This window comes from Mesoplodon bidens (genome assembly GCF_964165515.1).
Source record: "Mesoplodon bidens genome assembly, chromosome: 3".
Taxonomy (NCBI): Eukaryota; Metazoa; Chordata; class Mammalia; order Artiodactyla; family Ziphiidae; genus Mesoplodon; species Mesoplodon bidens.
Window position 1 is genome coordinate 86791386 of NC_138178.1, and position 21683 is coordinate 86813068.

At 34.2% G+C, this 21683-nt stretch overlaps 1 protein-coding gene across 1 annotated transcript in view; it reads left to right on the forward strand.

The window, feature by feature from the left end:
- SECISBP2L (SECIS binding protein 2 like) overlaps window positions 1-21683 on the forward strand; it is a 63549-nt gene that overhangs the window by 1940 nt on the left and 39926 nt on the right. The window contains exons 2-8 of the mRNA XM_081229390.1: window positions 5518-5696; window positions 7663-7987; window positions 9621-9756; window positions 14816-15045; window positions 15340-15364; window positions 15704-15819; window positions 21494-21628. Coding sequence (XP_081085516.1) covers window positions 5518-5696; window positions 7663-7987; window positions 9621-9756; window positions 14816-15045; window positions 15340-15364; window positions 15704-15819; window positions 21494-21628 — 1146 coding nt within the window. The remainder of the gene's footprint in view (window positions 1-5517; window positions 5697-7662; window positions 7988-9620; window positions 9757-14815; window positions 15046-15339; window positions 15365-15703; window positions 15820-21493; window positions 21629-21683) is intronic.

Genomic DNA, 21683 nt, shown 5'->3' on the forward strand with positions numbered 1-21683 from the left:
CTCCAATACCTCTTGCCTCTTCCCTTAGCCTAACCTTAAATGAGAGAATAATTTGAATCAATCCCCCTTTTCCCCCACACATGCTCACAGGAAGCTGAGACCCCAGGAAGTGATGCCTAGTTCGTGCTGTAGGCAGTTAATTCAGGGGTCCATGGATGACCTGGAAGGAGTCTCCTTCGTTTTAATTAGCACTTTTCTGGGGCAAGACTCCATTATTTTCATCATATGCTCATATTCATCATTGAAAAAAGGCACAGAACCATTCATTTCATGGTAGATTAGGGGATAGAACTGAGATTTGTCCACTTTGTGGAGTTCTTGATTGTTTTCACTATACCATTGAGTAATGCAATGGCTTTTCCAAGTTATTTGGAATGTACTTTTATATTTTTAATAACGAAGTGAATTTAATAGGTAAAAGTCATTAAAAACAGATGCCATATGTGAATTCCCATTTTTTCTCACAAAACATTTATTTTTTTTCATTTTAAACCAGTGTTGGTTTATGTTCAGAATTTCTGGGAATGTCTACAGCATTAAAACTTATAATATTGTAGTGGTTAGCAATTCATAGAAGTTTGATTTTTACAAAATAGTACTAATACACACTTTCTGCATTTTGTCTTAATCTAAGCGAAATCCTTGGAGTATTGCACAAGTGTAACTCAGCATGTTTTGCCTGAAGGCATTCATGTTGCTGTTGTTGAATTACCTCTTTTTTAAAAAAAATATAAAATCTTTGTATAAAAGGATAAATTGTGTGTGCGTTGATCGAAATTATAAAAAGTAAGTTACTGGGAATACATGCTAGCTGATAGTCTTAATTGTAGTAATGACTATTTGAAAGAATGTTATAACCAGAAGAGAGTCTCAGGAGTATTCTCTTTTAGCAAGACTATATTAAATCAAAACAAGTAGCTTAATTTTAATTGCCACAGTTAGTTCTAAGAACTATTTGGTATTGTGCATTTTTGTTGTTGTTCTTAAGGGAAAACAAGCTGGTATAAAGGGATGTGAAGCATAAATCATGGAGTTCATTTTGTTTATAAAGTCTTAGTGTTTCTATTTTTAGTAAATTTAGGACAGTGTTTTGAGATTTTTAAAAAAATAAACAATAACCTTAGAAGTGACAGAACACTTGAGGTTTACTATCTCTTGTATTATCAAATAATTTGAACATTGGCTTGATATTTAGTACATTAATGTTAGATAAGTTCTTTTAAAATAATTTACAAAATTATTGATCACTGATGTCTTTAATTCTTAGAAAAGCAAATGTGTAATAAATGCATATGGCTTCATGCAAAGTGCTGTTCACCAATAAATATATAAAATTATTTGGTTTATAATTTTTTTCTTTAAATAATTTATAAACTTCAAATAATATCAGCACTGCAAACTAAATATATTCTAGATAAGTTACTCTAAAATGTTTATTATTCAGCAGTACTTACAGTTAGCTTTTATAGATTTAAGTAAATGATTGTCTTAACAGATTTTAAAAATAAAACTTTTGTAATAAAAAAGAAGGTAAATAATGCTCATTTAGTGAAAATACCATTTAGAAATTTTAAAAGGCATTTTCCCCTAAGCTTTTAAATCAAAGAGGAAATATAAAGTAGAATTTTAGTTTTTTGAAAAAGTAATAAAATATTACATATGACAATGTATGGGATGTGGCTGAAGCTTACTCTGAGGCAAATGCATAGTCATAAATGTTTTCATGATTCAACATTTTAAAAGGAAATTAAAAATTAAGCATCCAAGGCAAGAAGTTTGGGGGAAAACCCCTCAAAGAAAGAGAGAAAAAAAATGTAAAAGCAGGAATTAATTAATTAGATCTTCCAAAAACTAGTATTAAATTTAGAAAGTTGGATGTTAGAAAAGTACCACCAGACTTTAACAGGATTAAATGTGGTCTATTTTAAGAAAAGGGGGAAAATGTATGGATAGGAAAGCAAATGGTCAGAGTCTAAGGTAAACGCTATTTTTTTTTCAATATTTTCTAAAGTCTTGGCAGAACTCATATGTATAACTACTGTGATTTGTTTTGGCAAGTGGTTTACTTTCAGTATAAAACATTCCAACCAGAAAACAATAAAGCCAGCAGGTATCTCTGAAGCATTTTTTCCTTCAGAAGACATTTTATCTTTGGCCATGATATGTAAAACATCTTAATGTTTGATATATCATATTTACCTTAACATAGGAAGAATGTGGAGGGTTTCCATGGTCATATTTTTTCTCTAGGTGTGTAGTACATACTGACAATTCACTGTGGGAGCATGCCTTACTATGTTCTACTTCAGTTTTGATTTCAAGTGAGTGTCTTTTTTCTGTTGCTTAATTTGGGAAAATTATTTGCACTCTTCTGAATGTTCTGTCTCAGAGGAGTTTAGTATGCATTTTCTGTTGACATGTGCTTCGTAGTAATGTTTGCCCATTTTCCCTAAACCAGCCTCGTGTGGTGCTCTCTTCAGAACATGAACTCATTGCATGTTTGTTGAATTATATATAGGCTCTCAGTGATCTGAATGCGTTTGTTTAATAAACTTTTAAGTACGGTTTTTATAGTTTTTTGTTCTGATAAATTCTTGGGTTTTCTAGATTATTCACATCAAAGAAGATTTATTGATGTTTGTTTTACTATATGCAGAATTTTAAATGAATGTGAAACAGCTTAAGTTTTTTTTTTTTTTCAAAAACAGGTTTCTGGGATTATGATTTTTCATTAATTTGGAAAATTCTGAAATAATTTCTGAAAGATAAAGATAATTTTATTGTGTAGTTTTTTTTTTAACAAAGAGTAGTACAGGAATAGATTTTGTTCTGTGTTTAGACTTCTTTCATATTTATATTTTATTTAAGGAAACAAAAATATTCTATAAAATTTTTGATTTCTGAAAAACAGATCATGGCAAAAGTAGAGAGACTAAACAGAAATTCATACTGAGACATATCATTGTATGAAGTAACTAGTCTAATTTTTTCATAACATTTTGTTGTCCACTATGTTAAGACATTTTTTCCTTTGATCTCTATGCTAATATAATTGAAATATTGCCAGAATTTGTTGCTTGCTTAACATATTGTCTCTATGGGCTTTATTATATGGATTTTAAAAAATAGTTTGGGATCTTTACTTTTCAGGCCTGAGAACAACTGAGGCTGCATTTTGATGTATGACACTGAAGGCCCCAAAGTCACAATAAACAACTTAGAATACCATACGGAGTTGTAACTATAGGAGAAAGTTTGCCAGTCTGTTCCTACTAGTGACATCTTCTGTTTGTGCAGCTGTTGACTACAGCAGCTTCTCTTTTTTGCTAAAAACAAAGGATCGTTTCATTGTGAGTTTTATTGTTGAATGCCAATATCTAGAATTGCACTTAGAATAGAAACCAATACAGACTTTAATTTTTAAGGACCTATACTGTGTATATGTGCAGATATTAGTTATAAATTATGCATGACACTTTTTGAATAGTGGGTTGCCTAAAGTCATAAAACGTATAGAGTACAAATGAGACTAGGCATAAAAAATTTGTGGCACTGTCTCCCCTCCCCACCACGCCACCTGGCTTGTGGGATCTTTGTTCCCTGACCAGGGATGGAACCTGTGCCCCCTGCAGTGGAAGTGGAGTCCTAACCATTGGACTGCCAGGGAATTCCCTGCACCTTTTGACTTGAGCAAGAATTTGAATTTGTTGTTACCAAGGTAATTTATGAGTTGGTATTACTTGGGGGGATCAGGAAAAGTTATTTTTAAATTATTTCTTTATATTAGTATTATTCCTTTTTCTCATATTGGGCTGAGAATTTAATATAACCACATACCTTGCATTAAAAAAAAATCCTAGTGTCTTCTAGTCCAGATTTATAAAACTGTTCAGGTTCTCATGTTCAAAGGTTGATATTTTATACCTTATGTAAATAAGTTTTGAATCATGTTGACTATCACAGTGACAATCACTGACTTATTACACTGTTAACATTTGTTTTTGCCTCTTGTGTTGAAATTCAAGAAACCAGCTCCAGTTCACAGATATTTGTGAGTTCAATGACGTTATCAACTTCAGATTTGGTTAGTAGTACAGAAGTAGACTTCAAAGTTAAATCAGGTGGGGAGGAAGGATATTGAATTGATACTGCTATATAGTTCAGATTTCTTCCCCCAGACACATGTTGCTGAATATTTACAGTGGACTCTTTGGAGAACAGTTTTTCTGAAAAAGGCTCTATATTTAGCATATCAAGTCTTTTCTTTAGATTTTCTTGGATTTGCTACTGATTACTTTTGTGAGAAACATGCAGGAAATTTATTCTGAGAAATATGCCTTGATGGGAGTTTCTACTGAATGCCATCCTAGTGGGGAAAAAGTTCTGGTTAGGGCTATTGCTTTCAGGTAGTTGATTTGAGTTGTTGAAAAATTGGACTGCATTCCACTTACTGGTTTTGCTAAGAAGTGTTTAATATCTTTTTAGATTGTCATGTTTGTGGTTTTAAACATTCTGCTTTTACAGAATGTGCCTATAGATTATTTCTTTGTATAATTAAATTTTAAAAATTTGTTAAATATAACAAATATAGAAAGAAAACTGCATAAAACCAGTGTACAGCTAAATGAATTATTGGATGAATACCTTGTATCACCCAAGTTAGGATATAGAACTTTGCCGGGTACCCCAGAAACTGTACAGGTGCCTCTTCCTAATCACAGCTCCCTCTTTCCTAAGAGTAATTCCTATCCTAATTTCCATGGCTCTTATTTACTTTTCTTTATAGTTTTGTCACCAACTTGTGCATCCTTAGTATGGTAGTTTATTATGTCTGTTAAATCTCTATAGATTTATAAGGAAAGATACAAAATAAACTAAAATGGAGTACATAGACTGGATTACTTTAGTTTACTCAGCTTGTCTACTGGGAAGCTGAAGTACTCATTTTTTTCCCAGTTTAACTGTGAGGCAAAAGTTTTTCTCCCTTATTTTTTTTTCCATTTATTGTAGACATTTTCCTTCCTTTTAATTTAACCATACTAATCTAATTTCCTGAGATGGACAGAAATAGACTATTTTTTAGACTATTCAAACAAATATAAAGTAATTATCCTTCAGAACTCTGTTCAGTGATTTTTTTTCCCCTAACAAAATTAGTTAAAAACACATTGTTTTGTCTGAAGAGCTAGTTTTTTTTTTACTACCAGCTTTATTTTTGGACTGTGAAGTACAACTTCCTTGTATTCTTGATTGTTTTAACAGCTTTGGTTATGTAAGAAATGACTTCATTTAAATCTAGTAACCTTTGATAACTTTTCTCCTATTTGATGGCTTTGTCTAAATAACGTAATCATATTTAATTATTTTAATTTGACCTTGCTATTCCTTTGAATGTCTTGTGACATTAGAGACCTAATTACTGTTTGTAAAGACTGTCTCTTTTATTGTTAAATTGTGAACTTGTATATTTAAATTTTTGTTCGTTTGTTAGTAATGTGTTTCACTTTCTCTTTGAAGAATGTCAAGCTGTCAGCTGAGGTAGAACCATTTATTCCCCAGAAGAAGAATCCTGATACATTTATGATCCCTATGGCACTCCCAAATGATAACGGCAGTGTTTCTGGTGTAGAACCAACTCCAATTCCCAGCTACCTGATTACTTGTTATCCATTTGTTCAGGAAAACCAGTCCAATAGGTAATTTGTTTACTATTATTTTCTTTTGGTGGGGGAAGAAAGGGGTAGGGAAATATAGAAGTTGGCAAAGGATACTTTTTAATTTTTTCTTTTGTAACTTTTAAACATTAACCATTTCTCTGTTTTCTAAGAGGAGTAAATAAAACCAAATGATGTAGAAATTTAAAAATTGTTAACATGGATTATTGTTATTTTCTCATTCTTTCTAAGAGAAAATGGAGTTCTTTGTATGTGTCTCCTATAATAAGTCATTGAAATTTGTTTGAAGTAAATTGACTCAAAGGGAGGAATGAATTATTCAGAAAGAGGTGAACAAAAATCCTTTTTTGAGGATAGGCATCTAATCATAATTGCCAAGACAGTCTGGCATAAGAAGGATATATCAAGGGGTAGCCCTTAACTTTGAAGCTTTTGTGTCTAGTTAGCATATATATGTAAACTACTCTGAATGTAGTTTAAATTTAGCTTCTGTGCTGTAGTCACAGGGTGATGTAGCAAAATGCTTACAGTTCAGATAATGTGTGACCTAGTGTTTAGGGTGTACCTTGTGATAGTCATGATAGCCTTTCTAACCCTGCTTATCCTGTCTGAATGATTAGCATTTCATTGGTGTATTTCATTTTATTGCTGTATAAAAGTACTTTCAGCCTCTTTCAAGTTATATCACATACAAAAAATTGTACTACTCCAGCACTCTGGGATAAATGGATGAGGCAACTAGACTCTAGCCTTTGCCCAGCCACCCCTGAGGGCTAAGGCAATCAATATTTCCACACGTCTATAACCATTGGGGCACACTAGTGTGCCCAGGCATATTCTTTGAGAAATTCTGGATGTATGAGATAACAGATCACTAAATACTGTCTCAGATATTAAATATTCAAGTTAATAGTCTAAAACTCTTAATAGTTTTGGGCATTAGGCAAACAGTAGAAGCTAAAGGAGCCTTCTCAATTGAGTCAAGTTAACATTGTGTTAAAAATCTTTGACCTATATTGGATTATGTTTGAAGTGATTTGTAAACTAGATTAAAAATACTATTCTGTATTTGACAAAGTGGCCAAGTGTACAGTATGATAAATTTAATTTTTCTTACCTTACCAAATAATCTTTGAGAATTCATGAGTAAGCCAGCCATCAGATTATTTGAAACTATTTTTAGAATTATGGCAGGGAATATTTTTCCCTGAGGAAAAGCTCTGTACTCCAGCCCCCTATGACCCCTCATTTGTCAGCAGCAACTGTCTGCAAGAACTGCTGAGACAGGAAGGACTGGTGCTTTATAGGAAGGGATTGCACTACGAGAACTCTAATGCTGGAGGTAGATGGTAGTGAACAAGCTTGCCTTTTTCTTCTCTTCTTTCCCTTGGACCGGGTGCCTGCTTCCATTGCCAAGGAGGGGAGCCAGGGAAAGAGCCGGACTTGGCCAGGTGGTTAGGGGAGTATGGTAGAGGAGTAGGAGGCTGTGGGCCTGAGCTAAAGAATGGGAGGTGGAAGAATCAAACACCCGTTGTAAAGATCACCTTACACAATGATCACCTTACCCTGCTTTTTGCAGAAGACTGTCACAGTTGTTACCATTGGATGGGAACTTTGGACTGCCTTTAGTGGCAGATGGAGCAACTAGGTGTTTTAACTTTTAGGCAGAAATACCTTGAGGAGGTTGAGGGGAGAGTTACAAATAAGAAAGGTCCGTACCAAAATTTTTAAATTTTGGAATGCAGTAAGCTATCAGGTTGAGTTCCTTTTTACTGTCAATTTAAATTGTTATTACATGTACATAAAAATCTCTAGTTATAGCAAGGAAGTTTATAAAATGGTAATTTTATCTCTTTTTCAGAATTATTATGAGGCTACTATTTTGTACTGTTTTTTTCTTTTACTAAAATACGTTGAGATTTTGCTTTAGCATTACTTTTAGACATACATGTCAATAGATTTGTTCTTTTTTGATTTGGTTTTACAGGCAGTTTCCATTATATAACAATGATATACGATGGCAACAGCCTAATCCAAACCCTGCTGGACCATACCTTGCTTACCCCATTATATCTGCTCAGCCACCTGTTTCTACAGAGTATACATATTATCAGCTGATGCCAGCACCATGTGCCCAAGTTATGGGTTTCTATCATCCTTTTCCTGCACCTTACTCCAACACTTTTCAGGCTGCAAATACTGTCAATACTATAACTGCAGAATGCACTGAGCGTCCAAATCAGCTTGGACAGGTCTTCCCGTTATCTGGTCATCGAAACAGAAACAGTAATAGAGGACCAGTGGTACCAAAAGTAAGTGACCGAATTTGATTGGCTTTTGTGTTTGATATTTCTCTTGTTAGTAATAGTATAAGTAATTTGCTACTTGTATTGATTAGCTTTTTTTTTTTTTTTTTTTTTTTTTTTTTTTTTTTTTTTTTGTTTTTTTTTTTTTGATTAGCTTTTAATCCTGAATTTACCTTTTAAAAAACAGTCAATGGTGTAGCATTTGTAAAATAATTTTTTTCCATTACTTTTGTCCCTCATTCTTAAATGGTGATATGATTTACAGTCATCTTCCAGTTCCTTCAGAGAGTTTACATAAGCATAATGCACAGATATTTCCAAAGTATTTTAATTTAGTGATAAAAATTGCATAGTGACACCAATTTTAATAAGTGATTAGTTTGGATCCTTTGCTAGCAGTGTTGAGTGGCTAATGCACATCAAGACATTGCAGTCTTCAGAAATAAGCAGGAGATACTATGGAAAAGAACATTTGTCTCTTCAACTTCATTGTTTCTATTCTGTCAATTTTTAGTAGGAATAGCACTTTGTTATTCAAGGGATGCTTTATTATGTGAATACAAGGTCTCCTAGGGCTAAAGAAAATTAAAGATAAATATGTGAAATGACCTTTTGTCAGCACCAGCCTTTGACTAAATTAAAAAAAAAAGACACAAAGGCCTTGAAATCACAGGAGGATTAAGGTTAATTCTAGGTGACTGTTTCTTAACTAAAAGGTTACTTTTCTATTGAGGCCATAATATCAAAGCAAATAAGAAGAAAAACCATGTTTCTTTTCAGCACTTTTGAGCTAATAGAAGGCAGAGGGATTAGATGCATTTTATGACTTATTGTCAAGGAGTTGATGCTTTCCTAGATTCCATTAGCCTAGCCTCTTCAGTGAAAAGTCTTTGCTATCTTCTGGCATACTTTTTACAGATTAAAATACAAACAAGCAGCAGAAGTTGCTTTGAAAAGCATTTTAGTCTTTGTTCATGGAAACATTCTGGATCAAGGGAAATCCTTTTGGGAACTCTGAGAATGAAAAGAAGACAATAGTATATAACTTTCAGAGTTTGAAGTAACATGATTTCTCAGAGTGCATTTCCAGCGCTTGAATCTAAGAAGTCAAATTTGGAGTTCTATTGTATAAATTGCTATTAAGTGATGAATACCCATATTTTTAAAAATGAAGGAAAGGATCAGCTTTTTAATATTTTCTTTTTAAACTCTAAAGCAGAAATTTCTTTTGTAATTCATTGCCAAAATTTCGCTTTTGGATAAGTTACCATCCTTTTTATTACCCTTTTAAATAAAAATTTGCAACCCCTAATTTGACATGATTATACTCTTATTATTAGATATTCATTGAGAAAACTAAAAATGCAAATAAAATGAATTTATATTTTATTATAGTAGTATTAATGGTTATTTGAAAATAGTATATAAATGTGTGTATAATACATTATTTACCCTGTTATCATTGGCTGCAGATAATTTCATGAAATCCTAACACAGTAACCCTGTTTCCTCATGGGTTGGGAGTCACTAATTTGTAGCCTACATTTAAGTATCTTTTATAAAGGATGTGTATTTTATAATGTTTAGTACACTGAATAAGATCTTAAGTTTTTTTTTTTTTTTTTTTTACTTCAATCAGCAACAGCTTTTACAACAGCACATAAAAAGCAAAAGGCCACTGGTGAAAAATGTAGCTACTCAGAAAGAGACAAATGCAGCAGGTCCTGATAACCGATCAAAAATTGTGCTACTGGTAGATGCTTCACAGCAAACTGGTAAGGCAAGATTTCTTACGTATATACATTATAGGTTTTTAAAAAAATTTATTTTATTGAGGGAATTCCTTGGTGGTCCAGTGGTTAGGGTTCTACGCTTCCACTTCAGGCGGTATGGGTTTGACCCCTGGTTGGGGATCCCGCATGCTACATGGCAAGGCCAAAAAAAAAAAAAAATTATTTTATTGAAGTATAGTTGATTTACAATGTTGTGTTAATTTCTGCTGTGCAGCAAAGTGATTCAGTTATATATACATATACATCCTTTTTTGTTTTCTTTTCCATTATGGTTTATCACAGGATACTGAATATAGTTTCTTGTGCTATACAGTAGGACCTTGTTGTTTATCCATTCTATATATAATAGCTTGCATCTACTAATCCCAAACTCCCCATCCATCCCTCCTGCATCCCTCTTTCCCCTTGGCAACCACAAGTCTGTTCTCTATGTCTGTATACATCACTGATTTTCATCTGTTGTCATGCATTGACTTTATAATTGTGGACTCTACCACTTTTTTTTTTTTGTATTTCGGCCATGCTGCAAAGCAAGCAGGATGGTTCCCCCAGCAGGGATCGAACCCGAGCCTCCACAGTGAAAGCTCCAAATCCTAACCAGTAGGCCACCAGGGAACTCCGTGGACTCTACCACTTTTTAGGATTCTAGGCTTTCATCCGTTTATCCTGCCACTTTGTGAAATTCTCTAGGAAGGATAAAACAGTCCATGTCCTTAATGTTCTTTCAGCTTGCATGCTGGCTTATGTACAATTTTGGGCAGCATTTGTTGTTTCCTTATCCCCTTATAGTAGTGGAGCAGTTCAGAAGTCAGAGATGGAATTTTGCAGACATTGTAGAAATTTGAGGGACTCATTTTGGTAGAAATCAGAATTGTATGTGTTTTATAACTAGATTAAAATCCTTTTAAAAACATCCTAACATCCTATAATATCTTTATAGAAGAAGTTACCAAGTTTTCTGCACTGTATTTTAGCGTAGATCTGAACCATATGTATGAGTGATACCTATATCCTCAAATAAGTAAAAATTTTGGACTAGTTGGATATCATTTTGTCAAAAGTGTTTTAGAGGACTGTATAGCATTAAATTACAAAGCTTTATCCTGGTAATAGATAAGAATTAATAAATAGTCTTAAAATATTCTTTCTATTTTCCAGTTTATATTGTGAAATTTCATTTTGTATCTATGGTCTCAGCCTAATAGCTATAGAGTAGATGGCTGTCTTCTACTCTACACCCATTGTGATTAAAGAAATTCTTATTTATGATCCAAGGTTAGGAATTAGATCTTTTCAAAGGCATATTTGCTTTTTACCCCCTATAGTTTTCACAAAAATGCTGTCTGGCTTAAAATGAATTAGGTGGCACATACATTCTTTCATTTGGACTGTACCTTTTCTGTTGGACGTCTATTCAGTTTCCTTTTACAATTGCTTAGGTCTGTTAGGAGCAAGAAAGGATTTGGGAATCAGTTAAAAAACAATCTTGCTGATAGTGCAGTCATTGTGTGATTTGTAGGGCATAAAGCGATGAGGTTTACAGACTGACAAATGGTTGGAGTGGCTATGGAAAAGAGTCACAAGGTAATATATGACAAAATTTTCTATGTTTTGGTTGTTCCTAGACATAGTGACCCATTTCTCCATGCTTTGAACCCTGGAACTGCTTTAAAAATTTATCCTAACGTCTTTGGTTTGCTCATTAAGTGTCCACAAAGACAGCCTTCTGAAGCACAAGAATTAGAAAGTGAAAAGATGAAGATATAATTTGAGTAGAAGATTATACCTTCTATCAGTATTCTTATTCTTTAGTTTGTTTTTAAGTTACCAGGATTAATTGGTATCAACTATATGTAGAATGAAAATTTTAAAGGAATTTGTAAAAATTTTTACTCTTGAACACAAGCTCATATTATTTAAGAGTTTAGTAACATGGCTAGATATAAGATAATATACAAAAGTTAATTGCATTTCAGTGTGCTGCCAACAAACAAAATTTAAGAAAAGATATTATTTACAATAGCAACAAAAATACAGTTTCTGGCATAAATCTGACAAAAGATAATAAGACATTGATGCAGAAAGCTGTAACTTTATTATAGGACATTTAAAAAAATAAATAGCATGCTCATTCAGGATGATTTGATGTTGCAAATGGCATTTTCCCCCTAAGTCTATAGATTCAATTCAGTTCTAATCAAAATTCCTATGGTGGGCTTCCCTGCTGGTGCAGTGGTTAAGAATCCGCCTGCCAATGCAGGAGACACAGGTTCAAGCCTTGGTCCGGGAAGATCCCCCATGCCACGGAGCAACTAAGCCCATGTGCCACAACTACTGATCCTGCGCTCTAGAGCCCACAAGCCGCAACTACTGAGCCCTCTAGCTGCAACTGCTGAAGCCCACGCGCCTAGGGCCCATGCTCCGCAATGAGAGAAGTCACCGCTGTGAGAAGCCCGTGCACTACAACGAAGAGTAGCCCCTGCTCACCACAACTAGAGAAAGCCTGCACACAGCAACAAAGACCCAACGCAGCCAAAAATAAAATAAATAAATTTATTTAAAAAAAAATTCCAATGGGGATTTTTTTGGAACTTGACAAACTAATTCTAAAATAAAGGAGCACTGGTCTGAAATAAAGGAGCACTAATTCTAAAATAAAGGAGCACTGGCCAAGACATCCCTGGAAAATAACTTTTCCTCTAGATATCAAGATCTGTTAAGCCATTTTATTTTTTATAGGCTTATACAAAAATATAGTACATAAAATTCAGTATGTGGAAATCAAACAGAACAGAGAGCTCAGAAACAGACTCATATGTGTGGAAACACATATAAGGAAAATGACAAAGATAGCATCACAGACCCCTAACATATACATCATGCAAATCTATTCCAGATGGATTAAGGGCTTAAATGGGAAAACCACATGTAGTAGAAAATATAGGCAGGTATCTTTATGATTGCATGGAGAGAACTATTTCTAAAATTAAGAATTTCTGTTTATCAAGCGTGAGTGAAAGAACAAAGCACAAATCTTGGAAAAGATTTTTACCATGCATGAAACTGACAAAGGATTAATGTGAAGACATATAAAGAATTTATAGGAATCAATAAGAAAATGATCCCACCTGTGCTCAGGGCCCCTGGAATGCAGTGCTGCCAAGGGGCTGAAACAGTTTGGTAGAACTATAGGAATATTTGGACCCAGTTGTCCTACTCAGGTGAATGTATCCAAATGGAATCTCCCCCTAGAAAGAAAAGGAACTGTTTGATTAAAGGTGTGTACACTGCAGCAGCACCAAAAAAAAAAAAACACTGAAAACTTCTCAATGTCCAGTAATGGGCAACAAGTCAAAAGAAGTCTCCAGGACATCCACTCAGTGGAATAATATGGGGCCTTCATATATTATAATTAATGAAGAACATATATATGATATTAAACAGTGCAACTCAAAAATTATATTGATTCTGTATAAAAATTATATATGGAAAAAATTGTATGTGAAAAAAGCCTTGTGGAAAAAAGAATATTTGTGATAGGTTAGGAGATTGTAAGAGGTTTTTTAATGTCTTGTAATTACAATTTGTGAAATACAAAAATGAGAAACAGGCAACTTAGTAGAAAAATAGGCAGAAGTCAAACAAACCAAAAGTAAAATTAACAAGTAGTTTACAGAAAGGAAAACGTGAGTGGCTAACACCATGAGAAAAGATTCTCAATCTCGTTATTAAGCAGAAAAATGCAAATTAAAACCCACAATCAGCCATCTTTTTATACCCAATAATTGGCAAAAATTATAGCCTAGAGGACAGTGTCAAGTATTTGGTGAATATGTGCATCAGTGGGGATATATATATCTTGCTGTTAGAGTGTAAACTGTTTTAACCACCTTCGAAAATGATTTGGCATTACCAAGCAAAGTTGAATATTATGTGTATCCCCTAAGGCCTAGCAGCAATTATCTTAGAGAAACGTCACATGCACACACACACGTTTATATGTCTATATAAGAATGTTTACAGCAGTATTGTTGTTAATAGCAAAACCCCAAAACAACCCAGGTGTCCCACCAGTGGTACAAAGGATAAATGCATCTTGGTATATTCATACACAGACATTGTAGATTCCAGTGACCTTAATGAATTACAGCCATATGCATCAGAATCTCAAAACCAGTCACTGTTTGGGGGAGGAGGTAGCAGCAGGGGGAAGCAAGTCACAGAAGAATATGGACAGTATGATTTCATTTTAATAAAGCTAAAACTGCAAAAGTATATGATTTATGTTTTTGGAATACAAAAATCCTTGGTGGGGCTTCCCTGGTGGCGCAGTGGTTGAGAATCTGCCTGCCAATGCAGGGGACACGGGTTCGAGCCCTGGTCTGGGAGGATCCCACATGCCGCGGAGCGGCTAGGCCTGTGAGCCACGACTACTGAGCCTCCGCATCTGGAGCCTGTGCTCTGCAACAAGAGAGGCCACGACAGTGAGAGGCCCGCGCACTGCGATGAAGAGTGGCCCCCGCTTGCCACAACTAGAGATAGCCCTCGCACAGAAACGAAGAGCCAACACAGCAAAAATAAATAAATTAATTAATAAACTCCTACCCCCAACATCATCTTTTAAAAAAAAAAAATCCTTGGTAAATCTAGTTTAAAAAGTGAAGGAATGGTAAACACAATTCGGAATAGTGGCGACCTCTGAGGGAGAAAGAGAATGCAGTGGTGGAGGAGGCATGCAGTGGACTTCAAAGGATTGGTGATGTTCTATTTCTTAAAATGGGTAATGGTGGTTTGTTTTAATTATTCTGTAATATTAATTATACAAATATTTCAGTTATACAAATATTCTCTTTTCATACTAAACACATTTTATAAACCAACTTCTCAGGAACAGCTTACCTTTTGATGATCTTTTCAAAAGTTTTCACCTGTTTTCTCTATTTACAAAGTTAGGTATCTTTGTTTTCTTACAATTTTAATGATAACAAGAATTGATCAACTTGTCCTCAAAAAGAGTTGTCACACTTTCCTTGCCTTACAGATTTCCCATCAGACATCGCTAACAAATCTCTCTCAGAGAGCTCTGCCACAATGCTCTGGAAGGCCAAAGGCAGGAGGAGAAGAGCATCCCACCCTACTGCTGAATCCTCTAGTGAGCAGGGGGCTAGTGAAGCTGACATTGACAGTGATAGTGGCTACTGCAGTCCCAAACACAGCAACAACCAACCTGCAGCTGGGGCTTTGAGAAATCCTGATTCTAGCACCATCAGTGTATGTGGCATTACTTTGATTTCCTCATCAGTCATCTGTGTCAGTATTATCTTTGTGTCCTCTGCTAAAGCTGAAGTATCTATTTTCATGAACAATTCCCGTAATAATAGGATGGTTAAAAATGTATTTTGTATGTTTTATTATTAATATAAGAATACTCATTTATGGAGAAGTATTTTTTCTAAGATTATAATAAGCATGCTTCACACTAGATGGAATTATGAAATGTTTTGCAAGGTATATGGTGTTTACTCTTAAGCAGAAAATAATTGTCTTTTTTGTTTCTATTTTTAGCATGTGGAATCATCTATATGTGCAGGTACTTACTTTCTGCATAGTGTTTTTGCTATACTTTATTCTTTGTCCATGTCACAGCTTTGTTTTTAAGCATGAAGCTTGCTGATGCTGCAAAAAAATTAGAAATCTTCCAAGGAAATTCAAGTTAATTTGAAGTATAGTTTTGTTGATGAAATTGAGAAAATTCCAGCTAGAGGTATTCTGTAAGATGACAACTTACATTACTAAGAACTGGAATACCACTTAAAGTTTATGGAAAATTTTTCAGTATTACATTTATAGTGACTGAGTTTCAGTACTTGAAGTTAGGGGGCCCTTTAGGTTTTGACATCTTTATATTTTAAAATCTCATTTATTACAGGTGGTGTAAATTGGTCCAATGTAACTTGCCAGGCAACTCAGAAAAAACCTTGGATGGAAAAAAATCAGACATTTTCTAGAGGTGGAAGGCAGGCTGAACAAAGAAATAATTCACAGGTAATTTGGATTAGGTTGGAGAAATTTAAGTAGTGTGAGATGCATTATTATAAATGGTATAGTGGTTTTGAAGGGCAGTGTCCTTAATTTTTGGTGATACATATTGTTTGTTTAAAATAACATGATATCTGTAACTTAAATGGCTTAGCCAATAAAATTATTATTTAAATAATGAAACAAAAGGCAAGATGTTGAATGTAGGTGGGATGTATATTGTACCATTTTCTACTTTTCTATATTTAAGAAATATATTTGTATATTTTATAATTTTAAAAAAGAATACTCCCCAGTCCTGCTTCATCTTCTGTGACTGTTTCTTATCCATATAAAAAAATTTAAAGCATTTTAATACCTTGAACATTGATTCTTTGAACTTCAGGACTGCAGCCTTGTCCACGTGTCTTTAGTTGACTATAAACACCACAAGCCATACTCGGTGCTTGTTGCAGTACCATAGTGATGGCTGCCTCTGCCATAATGTGGCCAGATGGGGCAGCTTCCTGGTCTTGGGGAGCAAGATCTAGCTGCAGTACAGCAGAGCGAGTTATATACTGCTACGAACTTCCAATAATTGTCTTCCTGCGTTGGTTGTCTGTGAAATCTGGGAGGTGTTGATTGGTCAGTATTTTTCCTTTTTAATTTTTAGATAGAGTTCCTGGATTCCTTAAATCTAGTTAAAGAATTAAAGTTACCATATGAATAGATCTGGATGAACTGAAGTAAGAGCAAGTTACTAATGGGTTGAGTAAACCGAATACTTGCTGGTGTGCCTTTGCTTCCCTGAAATGAAGTACTTAAGATGTACCCTAATGTTAATTAATTAGACTGTCGGGAAAGCCAGTAGAATAATGCCCTCTTCCCTATGGTTATTGCAAAAATGAGTCATTGTTTTTTGTGGCAGGCTTGTGAGGCAGTCTAGCTTTATTTGATTAAAAACAAAAGAGCTAAAACAAGACTTGTTCATATAGATTAGATAAACAAAATCTACGGAATGTTTGGTTAAGGGCTGAAATTTTATGTTGAAATCATAACTGCTAGACCTGCCAAGTTTGCAGTCTCATTATTGGTACTTTTGGTATCAGTAGCCCACTAGAGAGGAAATAATACTGATACAGAAAAACATTTTATCTCTGCCTCAAAACTGATGCGGAATGGTGAAAAAACACAAAACTTTCAATTATAGAAACGCATAAACGTTTGTTTATTTTGTCTCCCTTCATTCCAAAAGAACTGGAGCCAGATGTTGAACAATGTGTGTGTTTTCTTTCTATTTCTGAGGCTTTTCTTAAGTGTGTAGCTTGATTTTTGATATGCAGAATCTTTTTTTTCTTTTAAGTCAAAATATTTTCCCCCTTTGCAATTTCTGATTGTTTTTAGGCTTAAAAAGTCTTTTAGAAATCTAGTAAATAGTCACTTGTATTTTCTGCTTCTTTTTTACAGGGTAATATTTTCAAAACTTTATCTGAGGTTTTGATGCATGGTACAGCATAATGAGGTCGATTTTCACAGTAGTTAACCAGTTGTCTTAACATTGTAATCCATTATTTTTTCTGATTTGTGCTGCCCTTTTAGTCATTTGCTAATTTCTTATGTCTTGGTCCTGTTTCTGGGCTTTTTTGTTCCATTTATCAGATTTTTGCACCTGTACCATGCTGTTTTAACTACTGTACAATGCAGTGATTTTTAATGATTTTACCAGTGTTTTAATATTTGAAACAGCAGATTTTTTCTATACTGTGATGTAGCCTTAATTGTAAATGAGGGACAGAATGTAAAAACTTAAGTTTTTAAAAATGGCTTTATTTTGTGTATAGTTTGAAAAATAAAATATATGAAAAAGGTTATACAGTGAACAATCTCATTTTTACCCAGTCTCCACTTGTCTTCTTCTCCTCCCTATATCTGTGTATTTTCCCAGAGTTTTTTTTTTTTTTTTTAAACAACTCCTAATGTTGTATGGATATATCCTTGTTAATTTCTGAAGTCCTGTCATTGGACACTTGAATTATTTGTAAACTACTGTTGTTAATAGATGTGCTGCAGTATTAATTAGAAATCTGTGTGTATAGCAGTAGAATAAATTCCTAGATAAGGTATTGCTGAGTGAAAAGGTAAAGTCATTTCTGTTATTTGGTAAGTAACACCAGATTGTACCATTTTGCATTCTCACCGATACTGTGGAGAGTGCTTATTTCCAAGTAGCCTCAGTAATCATGTGTTTTCAAGATTTTGGATTTGTGCCAGTGAGGGAGAAATAGTGTATTAAAGTAGTTGAGTATCTTTCCATATGTTTAAGGGCCATTTGTACTTTTCTGTGAACTTGTCATATTCTTTGACCATTTTTTGTATCTTGATCTATTTCTGTTTTTGTACATTAAAAATTTTTTTTTAATTTAGAAATTTTTATTTTTATTTTTCTTGGGCCGTGTGCCTTGTGGGAGCCTCGTTCCCCGACCAGGAATTGAAGACAAGCCCCCTGCAGTGGAAGTGCGAGTCCTAACCACTGGGCCGCCGGAGAATTCCCTGTTTTTGTACATTTTTAAATCAATTTGATCAAGCTCTTATCAAATTTTTTTAATTTCTGGGAGCCAGTAGTCTGTAATGTGAGTTGCAAATATTTTGCTAGATTTTTATTTTTGACTTTGCTTATTACTATTACCATATACAGGTTTGTTTTAAATAGCATTAAGAAGTTTATTTTTATAAAGGAATTTGCCTGTTTTCCTCCAATGTGTTTATGCTTTTGTGTTTTTTTTACATTTAAATCTTTATTCCATTTAGAGTTTGTCTTGGTGGGTGTTGTGAGATATGGGTCCTATTTTGTATTTTCAAGTGGCTACCTAAATCTCCCAGCACCATCTATTGACAGGTCCATTACTTCACCTATTTGAGATAACCACCTTTATCACCTATTAAATTTCCATATATATTGAAATCTGTTTCCAGATTTTCTGTTTTGTTCCATTGGTCTTAAAACTATCAACTTAGGGAGGATGGATTGCCTTTATGATATGGCATCTTTCTAGAAAAAAAATGTCTTCCTGTTTTGTTTTTTTTTTCTTTAATGTTTTGGCCGTGCCGTGCGTCATGCAGTATCTTAGTTCCCTGACCAGGGATTGAACCCAGGCCCCTTGCATTGGAAGCGAAGAGTCTTAACCACTGGACTGCCAGGGAAGTCCCCTGTCTTCTTATTTTTGAGTTACCTTTTTGTGTTCTTCAGAAGTATTGTATAATTTTCTGGAAATAAATTTGTACATATTCCTCATTAGTCAGTTCCTAGTATTTTTCTTTTTTGTTATGTAAATGGAATATAAACACCTGAATCTTTAGATACTGATTTTGTGCTAGTCATTTAAGAATCTTAATATGTAGTTGTAGCTGTAGTTTCTGCTTTGTTCTGTATGCCCACTTTCTAGCAACAAAACTCTTTTTTCTTAGAAGAATTTTTTAAAAACGGGGGGTATTAGTTCATTCCAGGAGGTAATTGAAATACTTGCATATTTGGTCCTCATGAACTTTGTTGGGACCATTAGCTTGGGGGTTTTAACTTAATCCTGGAACTTTATGTCTCCAAGTACAAGAATCAAGTTGCATTTATTTTTTTAAAAAATTGTTTTTATGTTTGTAACAACATTAATGCATATATACTAAGGCTGGTTTACAACAGGGCTTACATTTTGATATAATTGTAATGCTGTTTGGAGGGCAGGTTTACATTTACTTGTTTGTGATAGTGAGTGTACAAAGAAATGAAGAGTTGTACTCAAGAATTATTCTCTTGCTTCTATTCATTCCAATATTGGGGCTTGATTATTAGTTTTCGTTTCAGTGTTAATAATTTATGTGAATTCAGTTGTTTCTTTAGTACCTAGACATTGTAAATTGCATTTGTTTTAGCATCCTTGTATGAGCTGCTTTTTATGAGCCAATTTAAAAAATATTTTATTATGAAAATTTTTAAACAGACCTTAAAGTTCAAGTAATTTTATAGAGACCATTCATATAGCTACTAGCTTGATGCTATCAAAGATTTTACAGAACTTTGCTTCATCACATATGTATTCCTCTCTCTATCCATGTTCATGAGTTTATTTTAAAATGAGGTAAATATTTAAAACCAAGGAACTGTTGGGTACCTGGCAAATTATCAAGTTTTTTAACAGATGCTTATAGGTTATAGGAAGTAGCCCCATTGTGCATATTCTAAGGAAGATTACATTTGCTATATGACTATCTTCTGGCCTATAGTTCTGCCATAAAGCCTACTTCCCAAGAGAGTATAAAAATTGTTTCTTAAAAAAAAAAAAAATTCTGTTGCTTATCAGCAAGTCTTTTTAGACCAGTTGCTTAGCATGGGAATTGCTAGGTGCTTCTAGGTCTTTGTGTGCATACTTTTTTTTGGTATGCGGGCCTCTCACTGTTGTGGCCTCTCCCGTTGCGGAGCACAGGCTCAGCGGCCATGGCTCACGGGCCCAGCCGCCTCGCGGCATGTGGGATCTTCCCAGACCAGGGAACGAACCCGTGTCCCCTGCATCAGCAGGCAGACTCTCAACAACTGCGCCACCAGGGAAGCCCTGTGTGCATATTTTTGATTTAATAATCCAAAGTCTATACAACAGCACCTTCAGTCCAGGTCTGCTTCAAGTTCTGTATATTGTTAGAATTCTTGAGTAACTGGTAAAGAGGATCATACTTTTCACATCTTCTCTAGGTGTCCTGGTTCAGAGGCATTTCATCTAAGTTGCATTAGGTACTTAAGAGAGGGAACTTGATTGTCTTAATATTCTTAAAGTGCTTAATGTGTTTTTTTCTTACTTTTATGACAGTTGAACATTTTGCAGATGGTTCAATAGGATAATAATAATTTATGTGATTGAATGACAATTTTATTCTTTTAAATCTGTTTTCTTATAAACAAGATTTAAAATTTTTTATATTTCCTAGGAATTAAAAAACAATAAAACTACAGATATTAAAAGACCTACGATAGTTTTATAAAAAGGTAATACTCAGTTTCTCCCAATGGTAATAACATCTTGCAACTATGGCACAGTATCACCACCCTGATATTGACATCAATATAGTCGATTCAAAACAGAACCATTACTGCAAGGATCCCTCATGTTGCCTTTTTATAGCCAAACTCCCTTCCCTTCCCCACCAGCCTCTCCTTAACCCCTAGAATCCACTAATCTGTTGCCCCTTTTTATGGTTTTGTCATTTCAAGAATGTTGTATAAATGAACTCATACAGTCTTTTCAGGATTGGCTTTTTTTCACTTGCATCGTTTTCTGGAGATTCATACAGATTATTGGGTATATCAGTAGTTTGTTCCTTTTCATGACTGACTGCTGTTTTATAGAATGCATATACCACAGTGAGTTTACTCTCCCAATGAAGGATATCTGGGTTGTTTCCAGTTTTTGGCATTACAAATAAAGTTGATATAAACGTTCATGCACAAGGGAAAAAAGTAACATGCACTAATTATCACATTTTTGTATTTTCATTATAATGACCTTATTTGTCAAAAGTTTTAACCTTTTGTACTAAGTTATGCACTTTATGAAAATTCATTGTGCTGTATACTTTGGGGTACATTTCTGTATGTTATACTTTAATAAAACATTTTACTTAAAAGTAATATATTTTCCCCCCTCTGGGGTTTATTTAGGTTGGATTCAGATGCCGAGGACATAGTACTTCCTCAGAAAGAAGACAGAATTTGCAAAAGAGACAAGATAATAAGCAGTTAAACCCCAGTCAGTGTCATAGAGGCGACCCAAATTCCGAGTCTTTATATTTTGAGGTATTTTTTCAAACTGTATATTGTTATAGCAAATGTTGCCATTAAGAAATTAATT